The 15,023-nt window shown below is 47.2% G+C and overlaps 1 protein-coding gene across 5 annotated transcripts in view; it reads right to left on the bottom strand.

Annotated features, from left to right (window-relative positions):
* PCNT (pericentrin) overlaps window positions 1–15,023 on the bottom strand; it is a 167,440-nt gene that overhangs the window by 15,712 nt on the left and 136,705 nt on the right. For all 5 annotated transcript variants that reach the window (XM_029607715.1, XM_029607714.1, XM_029607713.1 and 2 more), the window contains exon 16: window positions 12,383–12,530. In XM_029607715.1, coding sequence (XP_029463575.1) covers window positions 12,383–12,530 — 148 coding nt within the window. The remainder of the gene's footprint in view (window positions 1–12,382; window positions 12,531–15,023) is intronic.

The following is a 15,023-nucleotide window of genomic DNA, read 5'->3' as shown; positions in this document are numbered from 1 at the left end:
ACAGGACCCCAGCAGGGTCCTGCTCACAAAGCCCTCTCCCTTTGTAGGGATTTAAGGTGGACCATGCATCTAGCTCTCTAATATATGATGCCATCCCTCCACCAATTTGATCTATCCTAACATTTCAATATAATTTGTACCCTGGTATCACAGTATCTTATTGGTTATTCTCCTTCCATGAGGTCTCTGAGATGCCAGTTACACCTGCTTCTTCATCCAGTGCTATATACTCTAACTCTCCCATCTTATTTCTTTTGACTTCTAGCATTTGTATCCAGAGATATTAAAGTATGTTTTTTTTGTTTGTATTTACAACTTGCTTATCAGTTGACCGGGGTAATCTGGAATCTTTGTGCTCTCTCTCTCTGCTCTTTACTTAAAAGCACCTGGTTCACTTTAGCATTTATTGCAACCTCTCTACTGGGATGCCCCAATTTTCCTGTTGCTTAGTATCCTTCAAAGAGTGGGTTCTTTGGTTCCACTACCCTGGCTTGCTTTTCAAGCTGCAAAATCTCTTCCGTTAATCGAGCAACTTCTTCTGCAAACTCAATCTCACCTCGCTCACTTTTCTTTAACTCTGTCTTTAGTGTCACCAGCTGCCGATTCAGATTTCCCTCTGCTCCTCAGCTCTGTTGCTTCCAAACTTTCTTGTACTTCTGCCATCTGGACCTGCAGCTCATGTATCTGTTCTTGAGTAGAGTTTCTTCATTTCTCCTGGTCCTCATTTCCTCTGGTTCTTCAGTAAGTTGACCGAGCCTTTCCTTCAACTCTGTTTGGGCTCATTCACGCTCCTGAAGTTTAGCTTGACATTCCTGCATCTTTCCTTCAGTTTTCATCCACTCTTCTGTCACCTTTTCAGAGACGACCTTATGCTGGTTACTGAAATCTATCAGAAACTGGGTTAACTGCCCCCGCCATTTCCTTTCAGTTTCAAACTGGTTCAGAGCCTCCTCCAGCTGAAACTCCAGTCTTACTTCTTCCCATAAAGTCTCTGAGTCTCTGCCAATTGACTCCCCCCCCCCCCCCCCCCATTCTCTTCACTTTCTACTATTTCTCCTGGGTTACTACCCCTAGGTGTCAAGTTTGGCCAGTCGTGGGGTAGGCTCATGACCGGCTGCACTCACCCCAGGCCCCAGTGCACAGCGCTGCTCCAATGCTGCCTTCCCGGCCCTACCAGGGACCAACACTAAACCAAAAGGAAGTGCCTGATAAAGCTGCCTCAGGATCACAAATCTGAGAAATCTCTGATGGCATTCCAAGATGGGAATATTTAACAGATTAATCGAGAAACAGAATTTTTTACTATACACTATAAATAATATCTAGGTGTGATACAAAAATAAATGTAATCAAAATAAAGTAACATTAATAAAATGTATTCCATATAAAAATACATAATTAACAAACAATTTTAGAATAATCATCCTAAAATAAAACAATACAATGGCCAAAAATAAATCAAAAAAACATTTAGCTAAGTAACTTCTGAGTTATTCAGCTAAATGCCAACTTTTGAATATATTGGGCATTTATCTGGCTAAATTTATCAGGACAACTCATTATCTGGTTAAAATTTAGCTTGATAACATAGACATGATAACATATCATCTGGCTAACTATGATTATGCCAAAGAGTAATCCTAAAATTAGCTAGATAAAATCATCCAGCTATCTTTAGGATAGTCAAGTGTATACAGATGTGCTGCTGAATATCCCAACAAAGGGGGTTATTTATCAAAGTGTTATATGGCATTTTCGCATGCAAAAAACGCCTATAATGCATGCGAAAACGCCGTAACGCATGGTGCGATGCAAATTAGGAAAAGGGGAGGAGTTTGGGGCGGGATTTGCAGCCAAGTGGGCTGGCTTCGTAAATTGCGATGCCATATCGCACAGCTTTAACTACACGTTTTCATTTGCGTTAAGCCGTGCAATATGGCTTTATCACACTTTGCGATGTTTTCGCAAATAGTGTTTTCAGGATTTTAAGCTGCTAGGGGAGAGAGAGACTTGATGGACTCTCTACCTGGGTAACATCAAGCTAGGTTGACAGAACATTGCACAAATCTCATCTTTAGGTGAGTTTCCTCACTCCGAAGGTCATCAAATCTTCACAAGAGTGCACTGTTCTGTTCGTACGTCGCACTCTGAATGTCAAAGTGGCCCCTAACCCCTACACTAATACCTAAAACTCACCTTGAGTAGCTAGGTGGACCTCCTATAGAGGTATAAATACCTACCTAGTACCTTATAGCTAGTCTCCTCTCTCTCCACCCCCAGTGGTTGTAGGTAGGAATTACAACAATTCTAGCACTTACCGCAAAGTGCGAAAAGTTATCGCAGTTTGCGGTAATACCTATGCAAAGCACTAAGGTAGCACACTTTGTGATAAATAGCCCATTACCATAAAACACGCCCCTTTTCCTATCGCATGCGATATTTAGTGCATTTTGATAAATCCAGGCCAAAGTTAACTGGATAGATTTGTCTGGCTAACTTTTCATGCCAACCAATGGCTGAATAATGCCTCCTAATTTTCATATAATAAAGTAAAACTAGAATATGTTTGAGCATTTGAGTCAATCAAGACCCAAATGCTTGTATATAAAGTCAAGTTTTAATGGCTTGGCTTTTTTAAACAGGAAATGTTCTGTAACATAGATATTTCTATTGGTAGGCTATTCTACAAAACTTGCAGGTAACATAAGAGTGCATATAACTTTGTGTGCACTAGGCAAGCAGATTTCAATAGAGATTAAGTATCCATCAAGTTCATATATCTGAGGAATTCCCTTTTCTTACCATTATAATGATTGACTGAAGGGTGTTCATATGGAAATGTGGTACATGAAATGACCTGTTGATCTATTTGAGGTCTAGAATAGGATTAAACATACCTTCCTTTTTAGGAACTATGAAGTATATGGAATAATGCTCCTGGTCTCCATTTGCCACCCGAACAGGAACTACTGTGTCTAACTGCATCAGGCAGTCCAAAGTCATCTTCATAGCTACTCTTTTGTGACTGACAGACAAGGGGACACCATAAAGGCATCTGAAATCTGAGAGGCTAATTCTAGGGTGTAGCCATTTCAAACTATGTCCAGATTCCTACATGATGTGGGTCCATTCCCTCAAGAACAGAATCAGGCAGCCTCCCACCAATGGCACCAGTGAGAAGGCCCAGTGAACCTTGAGCCCCACTGAGGTACCTGTACCTCCATCAAGGTTTGGTTTTCTACCTTCCTAGACGGATTGCCCTTTGCTAGTAGGTAAGTATTTCTGACAGAGAGGGAACCTGTCCCTTTATTAGCACCTGGTTTTCTTGAACTGGTTGCGACCAGAAGAGTTTCGAAATAAACCTTCGTATCTGTCCTTCAGAAGCCTCTGGGATTTAGATTCTCTCAAGTCCTTTATCAGCTTCTTCAGATGCTCACTGAATAGAAACTTTTGAGGGGCATCCTGCTTAAATATGTTTTAGAGATGGTGTCCGCTGCCCAATGGTGCAGCCACAACAGATGTCTGCTATGGCTTGGATCAAGTCATAAAAGCAGTCTGTCATAAAGGCAGCCCTTGATTCTAGGTGAGCTGCTATTGACCAGAGACCCAATCTGCTCTTTGAGAAGCTCCTGAACCCAGCACAGAAGAGCCTGAGCCAAATAGCTGCTGCACATTGCAGACTCCAGAGATTGAATATTTGAAAGAACTGTTTCAAAAAGGACTCAATCTTCCTATCATAAGCATCCCTAAGAGCCGTGTCCCCGCCTCCACTGGAATCATGGTTTTGCGAGTTACCACCAAGACCAGAGCATTCATCTTAGGGAGCACCATCAGATTCTTTTTCTCTTCTTTAGGCAGGGAATAAAGCTTCCCATAGTATTCCCTACCTTAAAGACCGTATCTCTCGCTCAGCTGAGATCATGTCCCTTATAGCCTGGTGGAGATGAAAGGTCTTGGAGGGGGGAGGGGAACCTTATACATACCAACCAAAATGGGAATTCTCAGGGGTTTGGCTTTCCCCAATCTGATCATCTGAGATTTTCAGCAATGCCTTGGACTGAGTTATTAAGACTGACAGCTCCTCTCTCTCAAAAAACATGACTACTGAAGAATCCTCTCATTCCATAGACAAAATCATTCTTTCTTCCATCTTTGTCCCTAATATTCTCTCCCTTCCTCAAAACTGAACTGAGAGGGCTGCCCAATCAATCCTCCTCCCACCTGGGTTTCTTGGGAATGGGATCTGGAGCAAAAATCTGGGAGGAGGGAAGAGGCAGAGAAAGGCCTGGGAAACCCATTGATGGGGCAAAAGTGGAGGTACCCCTCAGGCGATGCCACACCAAACCTGGTTTAACATATGGATAAAATCCAGGGTGAAAACCAGGGGACAGGAACAAGCTTTAAAGAGAAGGCAGCTCTCAAAAGGAGGAGATGGCCTGTGGTGCACTGAAGTTTCAAAATGGCCATCTCCCACCACTAAATATTTATCAATGGGGGATGAGTCCACTGTCACTCTCAACACATGGTCCATGTATTTGGGCCCCAAGCCCCATGGGGGTAACGTCTGCTTGCTTCCACTCCATGCTCCTTGATATTTAGGACTGTAAGCCCATCACCTCCACCTATAACAGGTGTTTTCCTAGGACAGTAGGATGTTAGTCCTCACACATGGGTGACATCATCAGATGGAGCCCGGCACGGAAAACTTCTGTCAAAGTTTCTAGAACTTTGCCTGGCACACTGAACATGCTCAGCATGCCCTAATCCACGCAGGGTTCCTCTTCAGTTTCATAACATAGAATTATGAAAAAATAAAATAACAAACAGACAAAATCCAACTCTGTGGGATGGCAAGCGAGTTTTGTGAGGTTTAACATCCTGCTGTCCTAGGAGAACATCTGTTACAGGTAAGCACCTCTGCTTTCTCCTAGGACAAGTAGGATGGTAGTCCTCACACATGGGTGAATCCCTAGCTACAGACTGTCCCCAAAAACAAAAGGGATCAACAGACACCCAACCAAGTGCCAATGGGCACTACAACAGTGCTGCTGTTGGTAACAGAGGAAGACAGCCTGAACCTGAATAAAGGGCCTTAGGCAGGCATTGGGTTTAGAGCTGAAAGAGATTCCTGAGGATGGACTGGCTGAATCTATTGTCACGTCAGCCGTCTCTATCCAGACAATAGTGAGAGGTGAATGTGTGGAGGGAACTCCACATCGCAGCCTTGCAAATCTTCTCCATAGGAACTGCTCACAAGTAGGCCACTGAAGTCGCCATGGCCCTGATGGAATGAGCCAAGCTACAGTCCCGTCTGCGTATAACAGAAAGAGATGCAATCTGCTATCCAGTTGGACAGTGTCTGCTTACCAATGGCAATTCTCAATCTATTCCTGTCAAAAGAGATGAAAAGTTGCGTGGATTGTCTGACTTTCTATCTGCTCCAGATAGAAGGCTTAAGCCCTCTTACAATCCAGACTGTGCAAGTCCCACTTGCCTTAGTGTGAGTAAGACTTGGGAAATAAGATAGGCAGGATGCCTGACTGGTTAAGATGGAACTCCATTACCACCTTGGGCAGGAACTTAGGGTGCGTCTGGAGAACCACCCAGTCATGAAAGGACTTCATGTATGGAAGGTAAGTCCACCAATGCCTGAAGCTCACTAACTGCACACTGAATTGTTTGCCACCAAAAGATGACCTTTCAGGTCAGAAATTTAAGGTCACAGGAGCTCAGTGGCTCGAAAGGAGCCTTCATTAGCTGAGCCAACATCAAGTTGAGGTCCCAAGACACAGTGGGAGATTTCAGGGGAGGTTTCAACTGAATCAGGCCTCACAAACAGTCCCACTAAAGGCTGCACAGAGATGGGTGAACCATTCACACCCTGGTGGTAAGCTCTGATCGCGCGCTCAAGTGCACTCTAATGGAGTTGGTTTTCAAACCAGCTTCTGAGAAAAGGGATCCAGGCCATGTTGCTCACACCACACCGAAAACCTCCTCTACTTTAACCCATAAGATTTCCTAGTGGAAGGCTTTCCGGAAGCCACCAGGACATAAGATACATCATCTGAGAGGTCAAGGGGCCGCAGAATCAACCTTTTAACAGGCTGAGAGAGACGGGGCCTGGAGGCTGGGATGGCGCAGCCTGCTCTGATCTTGAGTGATGACTCAGGAGGAACGATCTCATGCCCCCCTGCTTGTTGATATATCACATCGCAACCTGGTTGTCAGTCTGGATCAGGACTGCCTTGCCTGCCAGCCAATCCCTGATAGCCCAGAGAGCGTACCTGAGCGCCCGGAGCTCCAGGAAGTTGATTTGGCATTATGCTTCCTGGGCAGACCAAAGGCCTTGGGGGTGTGGAGCCCTTCCACATGGGCTCTCCACCCCAGAGTGGACACATCCATGGTGAGGACAACCTGAACAGGGGGAGATCGAAATGACATCCCTCGCTTCAGAGAGGTTGCATATCCAGCATAGTTCTCTGCTTCAACGGCAGGGGAGAAGAAAAACTGATACTTCACACATCCAGCAGAGCTCTCTGCTTCAACAGCAGGGGAGAAGAAAAGAGGGTTCGCACTCACAAAGCGGGGAGTAGCTGGCTTGTTACGGAAGTTACTACCCCAAACCAAATGTGCCTGATACTTCACTTTCGATGCATATCCAGCATGGCTATCTGCTTCAACGGCATGGGAGAAAGACTGATACATCACGCATTTCCAGCATAGCTCTCTGCTTCAACGGCAGGGGAAAAAAGCTGATGCTTCACGCATATCCAGCATAGCTTCAACGGTAGGGGAGAAGACTGATACTTCACGCATATCCAGCATGGCTCTCTGCTTCAACAGCATGGGAGAAGACTGATACTTCACGCATATCCAGCATAGCTCTCTGCTTCAACGGCAGGGGAGAAGAAAAACAACCAATAAGGGCTGTATAACAGTCTGGGTAAAACAAATAAGCATGGGTGTAGCTTGCTTATTGCGGCGCTTACTACCCCTACTACCCCTAACTAATCAAGCTAGATATTTCACTTGGATGCAGCTCCATCACTGCTCTCTACATTAAAGGTGGGGGTGGAAGGGAAATAGAACCAAGAGCTAAGAGAAACAGATAAGTATGAGAGAAAAAATGTGTGAAGCTTGCTGGGCAGACTGGATGGGCCATTTGGTCTTCTTCTGCCGTCATTTCTATGTTTCTATGTTTCCCCACCAGAACAAAGAGTCCCAGACAGTGGAACCCGGATGCAAACCTGGAGGCTCTGGGTGGCCTGACACCACTGGGACCTCAGGGTCCATTGGAGTCTGCCATGTGCAAGCACGCAAAGGGAGTAACATGGACAGTAGCAGCCATGTGCCCTAACAGCCTCAACATTTGCCTCTCAAAGACCCACTGGCTCTGCTGCACCACCCCCATAAGGGACGCCAAGGTCAGCGTCCTGCTGTGGGATAGAAAGATCTTTGCCTGAGTTGTGTCCAGCAGGACTCTGAAGTCTAGCTGAGTCGACAGGCTCAGATGAGATTTCGGATAGTTGCAAGGGACTTATAGCCTGGATTGGCCACTGTTGGAAACAGGATGCTGGATTGATGGACCTTTAGTCTGACCCAGTATGGCAATTTTTATGTTCTTATAATAATGAACCCCAATGACTCCACACCCAGATGGTTATGCGCAGGGATCGCTTCGCCCCCACGTGGGTAGTGCTTTTGACCAGCCAATTGTCCAGGCGAGGGAAAACCTGCGCAGATGTGCTCTCACCAGGGCTAGACATTTGGTAAAGACCCGTGGTGCAGAAACCAGACCGAACGGTAACACCCTATACTGAAAGTGGTGTTAGCCCACTGCAAATCGGAGATGCGTCCTGTGAGCTCAGATGATCTCGATGTAGGTATAGGTGTCTTTTAAATCGAGGGAGCAAGGCAGTCCCCTTTTTGTAAGAGGGGAATCAGGGTACCCAGAAAGACCATCTTGAACCTTTCTCTTTTTAGAAATCTGTTCAAGTCCCTCAGATCCAGGAAGGGATGGAGACCCCCAGTTTTCTTTTGAATCAGAAAATATCGGGAGTAGAAACCTTGTCCCCATTGTCCTGGTGGGACAGGTTCAACCACCCTGAGCATTACTAGGGTGGAGAGCTCCACCAAGAGGATCTCCTGACATGCTGTTGGTCCCCAAAATGGGTTCAGAGGAGAATCTGGCAGAACACCCAGCAGATTCAGCCTGTAGCCCCACAATGGACAGAACCCACTGGTCCGAGGTGACCCCGGTCCATCGATCCTCAAAGAATCGTAGCCAACCTCTGACAGGTGGCTGGCTTTTGCTCCCTCTCTTCCAGTCAAACCCCTGTAGTGGGGGCTTGACTGGGGTGCTGGTTGTGGCTTGGGGGCTAGCTGCTACCTGGAACAGCCCTGAGAGCTCACCCTCTGCAAGCAGAAGCGAGATACAGGCAGATAAATACTTCCCTGATGATACAAGGAGTGCCTCGGTCCTTGCCACTCCAACCTCCTGGCTGAAGAAGGTGGATCAGAAGTACTGGCAGAAAGATGCTGGAGGGTCTCGTGCTGGTCTCACAACTGAGTCACCGCATTCCTCACCTTATTACCAAAGACATTTTTACCAGAACACAGCAAGCCTCTCCTGCACCTCCGGCCGGAGCTCCGAGGCCCGCAGCCAAGCCATCCTGCAAGCACCAAACCTGGCAGCCGCAACTCTTGCCACCATCTCAAATGCATCGCAGGTGGCGTGCACCTCATGCTTTCCACACTCAAGGCCCTGATATGCGACCTACAACAAAGCCTCTTGTTGCTGCTGGGGCAGTTGGTCGGCTACCTCCTTAAGGCGATTCGGCTATCAGCATGGCACCCTGAAAGACCTTCCTACCCAGCGCATCCAGCACCCTATGTTCCCTTCCCGGGGAAGCTGAGGCATGGGTCCGGGAGTGCTTGGCCTTTTTAAGTGTGGACTCAACCACCATCGCTTGGTGGGGGAGCTGTTATTTCTTGAAACCAGTGGCATGCTGGACCAGGTACACCCCCATCTGCCTTCCTGTTTACAGGCAGCACCATAAGGGGTGTTCCCAAATTCTCAAGAGCAGCTCCTTGAATATTTCATGGACTGGGACAGCCACAACCTTCTTCGGAACATACACAAACTGGAGGACCTTCAGCATCTTGTGCCTAGCGTCCTCCTTCGTCAGTGGCTGGAATGGTTAAGTCTTCGGGAGGGGAACTCAGTCACTCCTCTCGGGGAGACAGATCTGAGGGAAGGCCCTCGGAATCCGAAGAGGAGGAATCGGAGGTGTCCTCTCCCCAGGAGTCATAAGGGGCATCGTCCTCACTGAAACAGCTGGGACAAAGGCCTGGGTATGCCCCGAGGCCTAGGCACTGTGGGCCCAGTTGGTCCTGAAGGCCCCATGGCACAGATGGGCCCAGAAGCAGACCTGGTAGGGCTGGCCAGGAAGCGGGAGGGTGTAGCAGCACCCCTGGCCTCGAAGGACCTTCCTCATCTGAGAAGCCATGAACGCGGATGGCATCAGGCTGAGGAAGCAATGGAGCCAGCTGAGTAGGGAGATGCCGAGGAAAACATCAAGGCACTCCAGCAGGGACGCTGTGGCCACCAGTGCTGGCCGAGGCACTGGCTCGATGCCTCAAAAAGCTTGATCCATCACCATCTGTACCCTCACTCCAGCTCCTCCTCTAAAATTGCTGACGCCAGGATCGGCTGAGCAGGAGTAGCATGATCTTCTTTTGAGCTTCGAGAGAGGTCAGTACCCGGCACCAGAATCAGTAGGGATAACTTGGAGCTCTAGCGTCGATGGAGGATATAACCTCCTCGCCTTGGGGACGCTTTGGGGGGCATCGCAGCAAGAATTGTTGCCAGTCCGAGCCCGGCTCCATATGTTGACGGAGACCGATGTCGATGTTTCTCTATTTTCGATGGTGCTCAGCCTGGTCTTTCCCCAGCACTGAGGTGGAAGTTGAAGATCCAGATACCCTTGACCTAGAAGAAACCAAAGAGGGCTGATCCCCAGCCCCCCGCTCCTCAAGTGTTACTGGTGGAGGGTCCAATGGCAAGGGATTGGTGCCCATCTGTTCCCCATGATCCTTTGGTGTCGAAGTCTTGGACCTCTTAGAGCCAAAAAGCTTCTCCATCTTGCTGAAGTGGATCTGTCGGCCCTTGGGGGTCATATGGTCACAAGTCGGCAACTCTGAATGTTATGGGATACTCCCAGGCAAAGGATGCACACATCGTGTAGATCCATGATGGACATAGTCAGAGGGCACTGGGAGCACTGATGAAAACCCAACGATGCCATATCAAAAAACAAGGCTGGTGAATGGTCAATGGCCTGTGGGCCTCGAAGGACACCGCTATGGGGAACCAACCACGCAACGAGAACTTATCGTGCTGCAGGACTGACTAAAGGCAGGGGGAACTGAGAGGGACCTGGTGCAGGAACAAGGCAAAATATTTGCTGAAAAATGGAAGTGTTCCATAGAACAAGAGCACGAGCTCCAAGACCGCGAGACGACCGATCCATGGAAAAAAAGAGACTGAAGAGGGACCCCATGTGGACATGTAAATTAGGGCATGCTAGTATGCTCAGTATACCAGTCAAAATTCTAGAAACCTTGACAGAATTTTTCCATCCCGGGTTCTATTTGATGTCATCCATGTGTGCGGACTACCGTCCTGCTTGTCCTAGGAGAAAGAGTCAGCTGCACTGCAATGGCTCCCCCAGCTTGCGCAACACCTGCCCTAAAAGACTGTCTGTTTCTATCTTGGAGGAGGGGCATACCCATGCTGCCAGCTGTATCTGGGTCCCTCACCTCCACAGCCTCCAGAGATCCCAGTGAAGGAGAGGTGCTGAGACAGGCAGTGCCAAGAGAGGCTGCAATCATGGAGCCCTTTTATTTTCTTTTTGCTGTTGCCTCTCTGACATACAAAAGAAAAGCCTAGTCACTAAGAACAATGCCTGTGGAAACACGCTGCAACTACTGGCCGACCATACAGTGGGGTAATTATGTCTCTTGGCACGCTCTCACTGCAGGATTGGGCGAACCCTGTCCAGAAGAGCAGGCCCACTGGGGCTTGGCGGACGTGTCAACCTCACTATCACTTGTTGGAAGCGTTGGATTAGGTTCCCAAACTCCCCAGTGCAAAAAGATCACAAATCCTTCACCCTGGAAGCCCACAGAAATTTTGACCTGCTGCACCAGTCAAGATGTGTTATCTGCTGGAGACAGAGAAATACTGAGAGGCTTCCTGGATGTACCAGATCTTATGGTGGGGAGTAATGTTCTCTGACTCCATTTGCTAGCACACACCAGCTCCCAATCTCTCACCCACATACATACTCCCCTCACAATTTCTTCTCACAATTTCTTCTCACATATACACATCATCATAGAGGCTCCCTCTCTCACACACACACTCTTACATACAGGCTTCCTCTCTCTCTTACACCCCCCCCCCCCCCCCCCCCCCGCGCACTGGTTCCTTCTCACACACACCAGATCCCAATCTCTTACTCATTCACACACTCCCTCACAATCTCTTCGCATATACAGGTTCCCTCATACAGTATCCATCTCTCTGGCACCCATAAAAGCTCCCTCTCCCACACCTTCACACATGTTACCTTTCTCTCTCACACACACCCCTTCACACAGACTCCCTTTCTCTCTCACACACACACACATACAAGCATCTTCACATGCACTCTTCTTCTCTATCTCCCATAGGCTCACATTCTTAGCTGTCATTCTGGCCATTTTCTTCGGCCGAGGGCAACATGGTCTCTGCCCGTGGTTCTCCCAAATAGGGAAGGACTTAAGAAACAGGATGGTAGACAGTCTAGGAAAGCCACAAAGTGAAGAGATCAAAAACTAGACCGATGCCTTGGAAATATTTTACTAAATAATGAAAGTGCCCACTTTCATTATTTAATAAAATATTTCCAAGGCATCGGTCTAGTTTTTGATCTCTTCACATCATGGTTCTCTGAAGCCATTCTGCTCTGCGTCTTTGACTGTGGGTGGGTTGGGTTCCACCTGCGACCTCACTGGGCCTCTCATCTTCGACCGCGAGCAGGATGGGCTCCACTCGTGGCCTGCTGGGCTTTTCACATCTTCGCCATGAGCGAGATGTTTAGTACTCAAGGAAATATAATTTTTGAACAGTCTATTCAGTGTTCAAAAAGTGCATATTATATATCTGTAATTACTAATAAGTGTTTAAGCAATGTAATTGGAAATTTTCAATAAAATTTAAGTTTAAAAAAAGTACATATATACTGAAATCTGTCAAGCTACAGTAATTACTACCTGTAAGAATAGAGCCTGATAAACCCCTGACCCAATGTTCTCTGTTCCTAGGCTCTGTACTGACCTGTTCTGTGAAGATTTTGCTGTCGAGCTAACAAGTGTAGCTGAACAGACTCTGTGGCAGGAAGCAGTGTCCTGGGCTTGAGGGGAGTTCAGGATGATACTACTCTGCTGCTGATGCCCAAGAATCGTGGGTGTGGTTCCTGTTAATACTAAAAAACCAAAAACAAGACACAGAACATTCAATAGATACATAAATGGCAACTTTTTATTTTTTCATCTCCTCTCAGCACTGACTACCGAAAATTACTACAGTACACTTGTGGCATGAGAGACTCATAGGCTCAATCTCAGTGGCTTCCGGTGAGAAACATGATGCCTCATTTTCTGTCAACTGCTATAAACCCAGAGGGGTGAGGACTATTATAAAGACCCCCCTTGTTGATCCTGGTGCTTTCTCTGGGAGGGGATGGGGTAGATGGACCTCACCCACTATCTGATCTCCATGGTCTCCCATACCCCAATCCTGCCTATGGGCACCTGAATCCTAAATCTGGCCCTGGATATAGTCATTCTGCTTATACATTCTAACCTGGGACTTACCCAACTGGTTGTAGACTTCCTCTGACTTAATCTCTTAAAGCAATGCTCCAAACTTTCCAACTGGTGGATAGTTTGGTTTCTTGCATCATAGCCCTTAGCCCTTGTACTCTAAGCTATTTTCTCTGTATTTCCAGATAAACAATCATTCTATCAATGCAGCATTTCCTGTAGCTCTTAGCTCTCTCCAGTGCCTTCTCAATGTAACCCCACCTGAATGAGACACAAAATGTGAGAGGATCCAACACATGAGTGAGCCGAGTACTGGTCTCAAAGATGAAAGTGTGTAGAGCAGATGATATATTGCACCCAGACCTAGAGGCAAGAAGGGTGAGTAATAGGTCTGCGCTGGATAGGAATCTCAAGATTAAGAGAACCCCCTCTATGACCCCTTCTGACTGCTATCTCCCCTGCTCAAATTTCACCACACAAAAACACAGAGCATCACTCTGCAAATACTGTATTTAGTCCAACAACAAGCCTTTATTTTCTGGTGTTACCAGTAATTAGAGTATGTAATAATGGAATGATAGAAAACACTGATTAGATCAGGGCACACAGGCTTGCACAGCTAAACTGTGGAAACAAACAGAGACACGACAACAAAAAAGGCAACTACGGAATCCTTAGCAATTCTATACACCTTCTCCTAGATTAGGAGAACCTCTTATAAATACTTTTCCCCTTATTTTTCTCTCTGTTTCAAAGTACACTTATTCAAAACAATTCACGCTCTCTTCACTCACTATTTCTCCTTGTCCTCAAAGATAGGCTTCTCACAGTCTTAACATCACTTTCTCACACCTCAACTGCTTTGGTACTTACTCACCGGATAATGAGTATTTCCTTCCATTCTCTGTAACCCAGCAGAAGTTTCTTCTTCCCCGTTTAAGCTAAGCGCAGGAATTCCCCAGGATTTTCTTATCCTTCCATGGCTTTATCATTCCACTGGACTATGGGATCTCCAGACTGCCCTCCACTTCTAGGACTCAGGTTGCACAACCTGTTTGCTTCTCCTTGCGGGGAAACACCCACATCAGGCCTTTCTCCTTGAAGGAGAAAGGCACTGCAGGACCCTCTGAAAAGAGGCCACCCCAGACGAATCCAGTCCCTGGCTGGGTTCTCTCCAACTCCTCCCGTCAAATCCCAAAGCCAGCATTTTTTACTAGATGACCACTCCCTCTATGGGATGTTAATCCCCATTCTTCTTAAAACAGAATATTCCTACACAAACCACTAACCACTCTTTCCCCATGACTGTGCAAATCCATCATTTAATTTTACCAGCATGGATGCCATCAGGTGGCCATTTATGACACCAAAATGAAATTAGCTTCTGCTATCCTACAGCATTCCTACACTCCTCAACAATTTCCCTCAATTTAGCCTAGCACCCACATGGAGATTAAGCAGTCTCCCCCATCTAGAATCTTTTTCAGGAATTTCTCTGAGATGGAAAAGGGCTTCTTCTTGGGAGACCCATTATATCAGGGCTTGCTGACTCCTGTTCTCCTTCCTTCCTTCCCTCTTCTGGCTGTCTCCTTTTGGGCTAAGAGTTTGGACCTTTACCTCCTACCAGCAACAATTAACTGGTTTGCCAGGTATTCAATTGACCCTGACTGGAATCTATCCTGGAACTGTCCCTGAACCACATGTCCCAGAGAATCTTTCCTTCCTATGACATCACTTCCAGTTTTGCTGGACTCTCAAGGATTCCATTCTCCAGAATTCGTATGGGCCCACTTCCTCTCCAGTTTCTTATATATTTTCTTGAGCCTCCTGGTGCCAAACTACTGCAAATCTAGTTGTTATGACTGCCAGCTATGGCTGCCCGCAGGAGGCTCAACTCACATGTCATGCTTGGTTCTCTACCCCCGGTGCTGTCGCGGCGGTGGCCAGTTGCCGCTGCCGTGTTCCTTCTGGCTCCCTGCACTCCAAGTGGCGGCTGGGATGTCACCAACCAGTGTTCCGATCCTGGGCCTCTCTAGGCGCACACACGCCATCTCTCCACCCTTTAAAGGGCCAATGGCGGGAACTTCAGGCCCGTCCCCGGCTGACATCACTGGTCCGGAGTATTTAAGCTTCACCTCCAGCCACCACTAACG

The sequence above is a fragment of the Rhinatrema bivittatum genome, chromosome 6 (assembly GCF_901001135.1).
Source record: "Rhinatrema bivittatum chromosome 6, aRhiBiv1.1, whole genome shotgun sequence".
In the NCBI taxonomy this organism is placed as follows: domain Eukaryota; kingdom Metazoa; phylum Chordata; class Amphibia; order Gymnophiona; family Rhinatrematidae; genus Rhinatrema; species Rhinatrema bivittatum.
The sequence above is the reverse complement of the archived record's forward strand: the minus strand, read 5'-3'. Positions and strand labels throughout refer to the sequence as shown.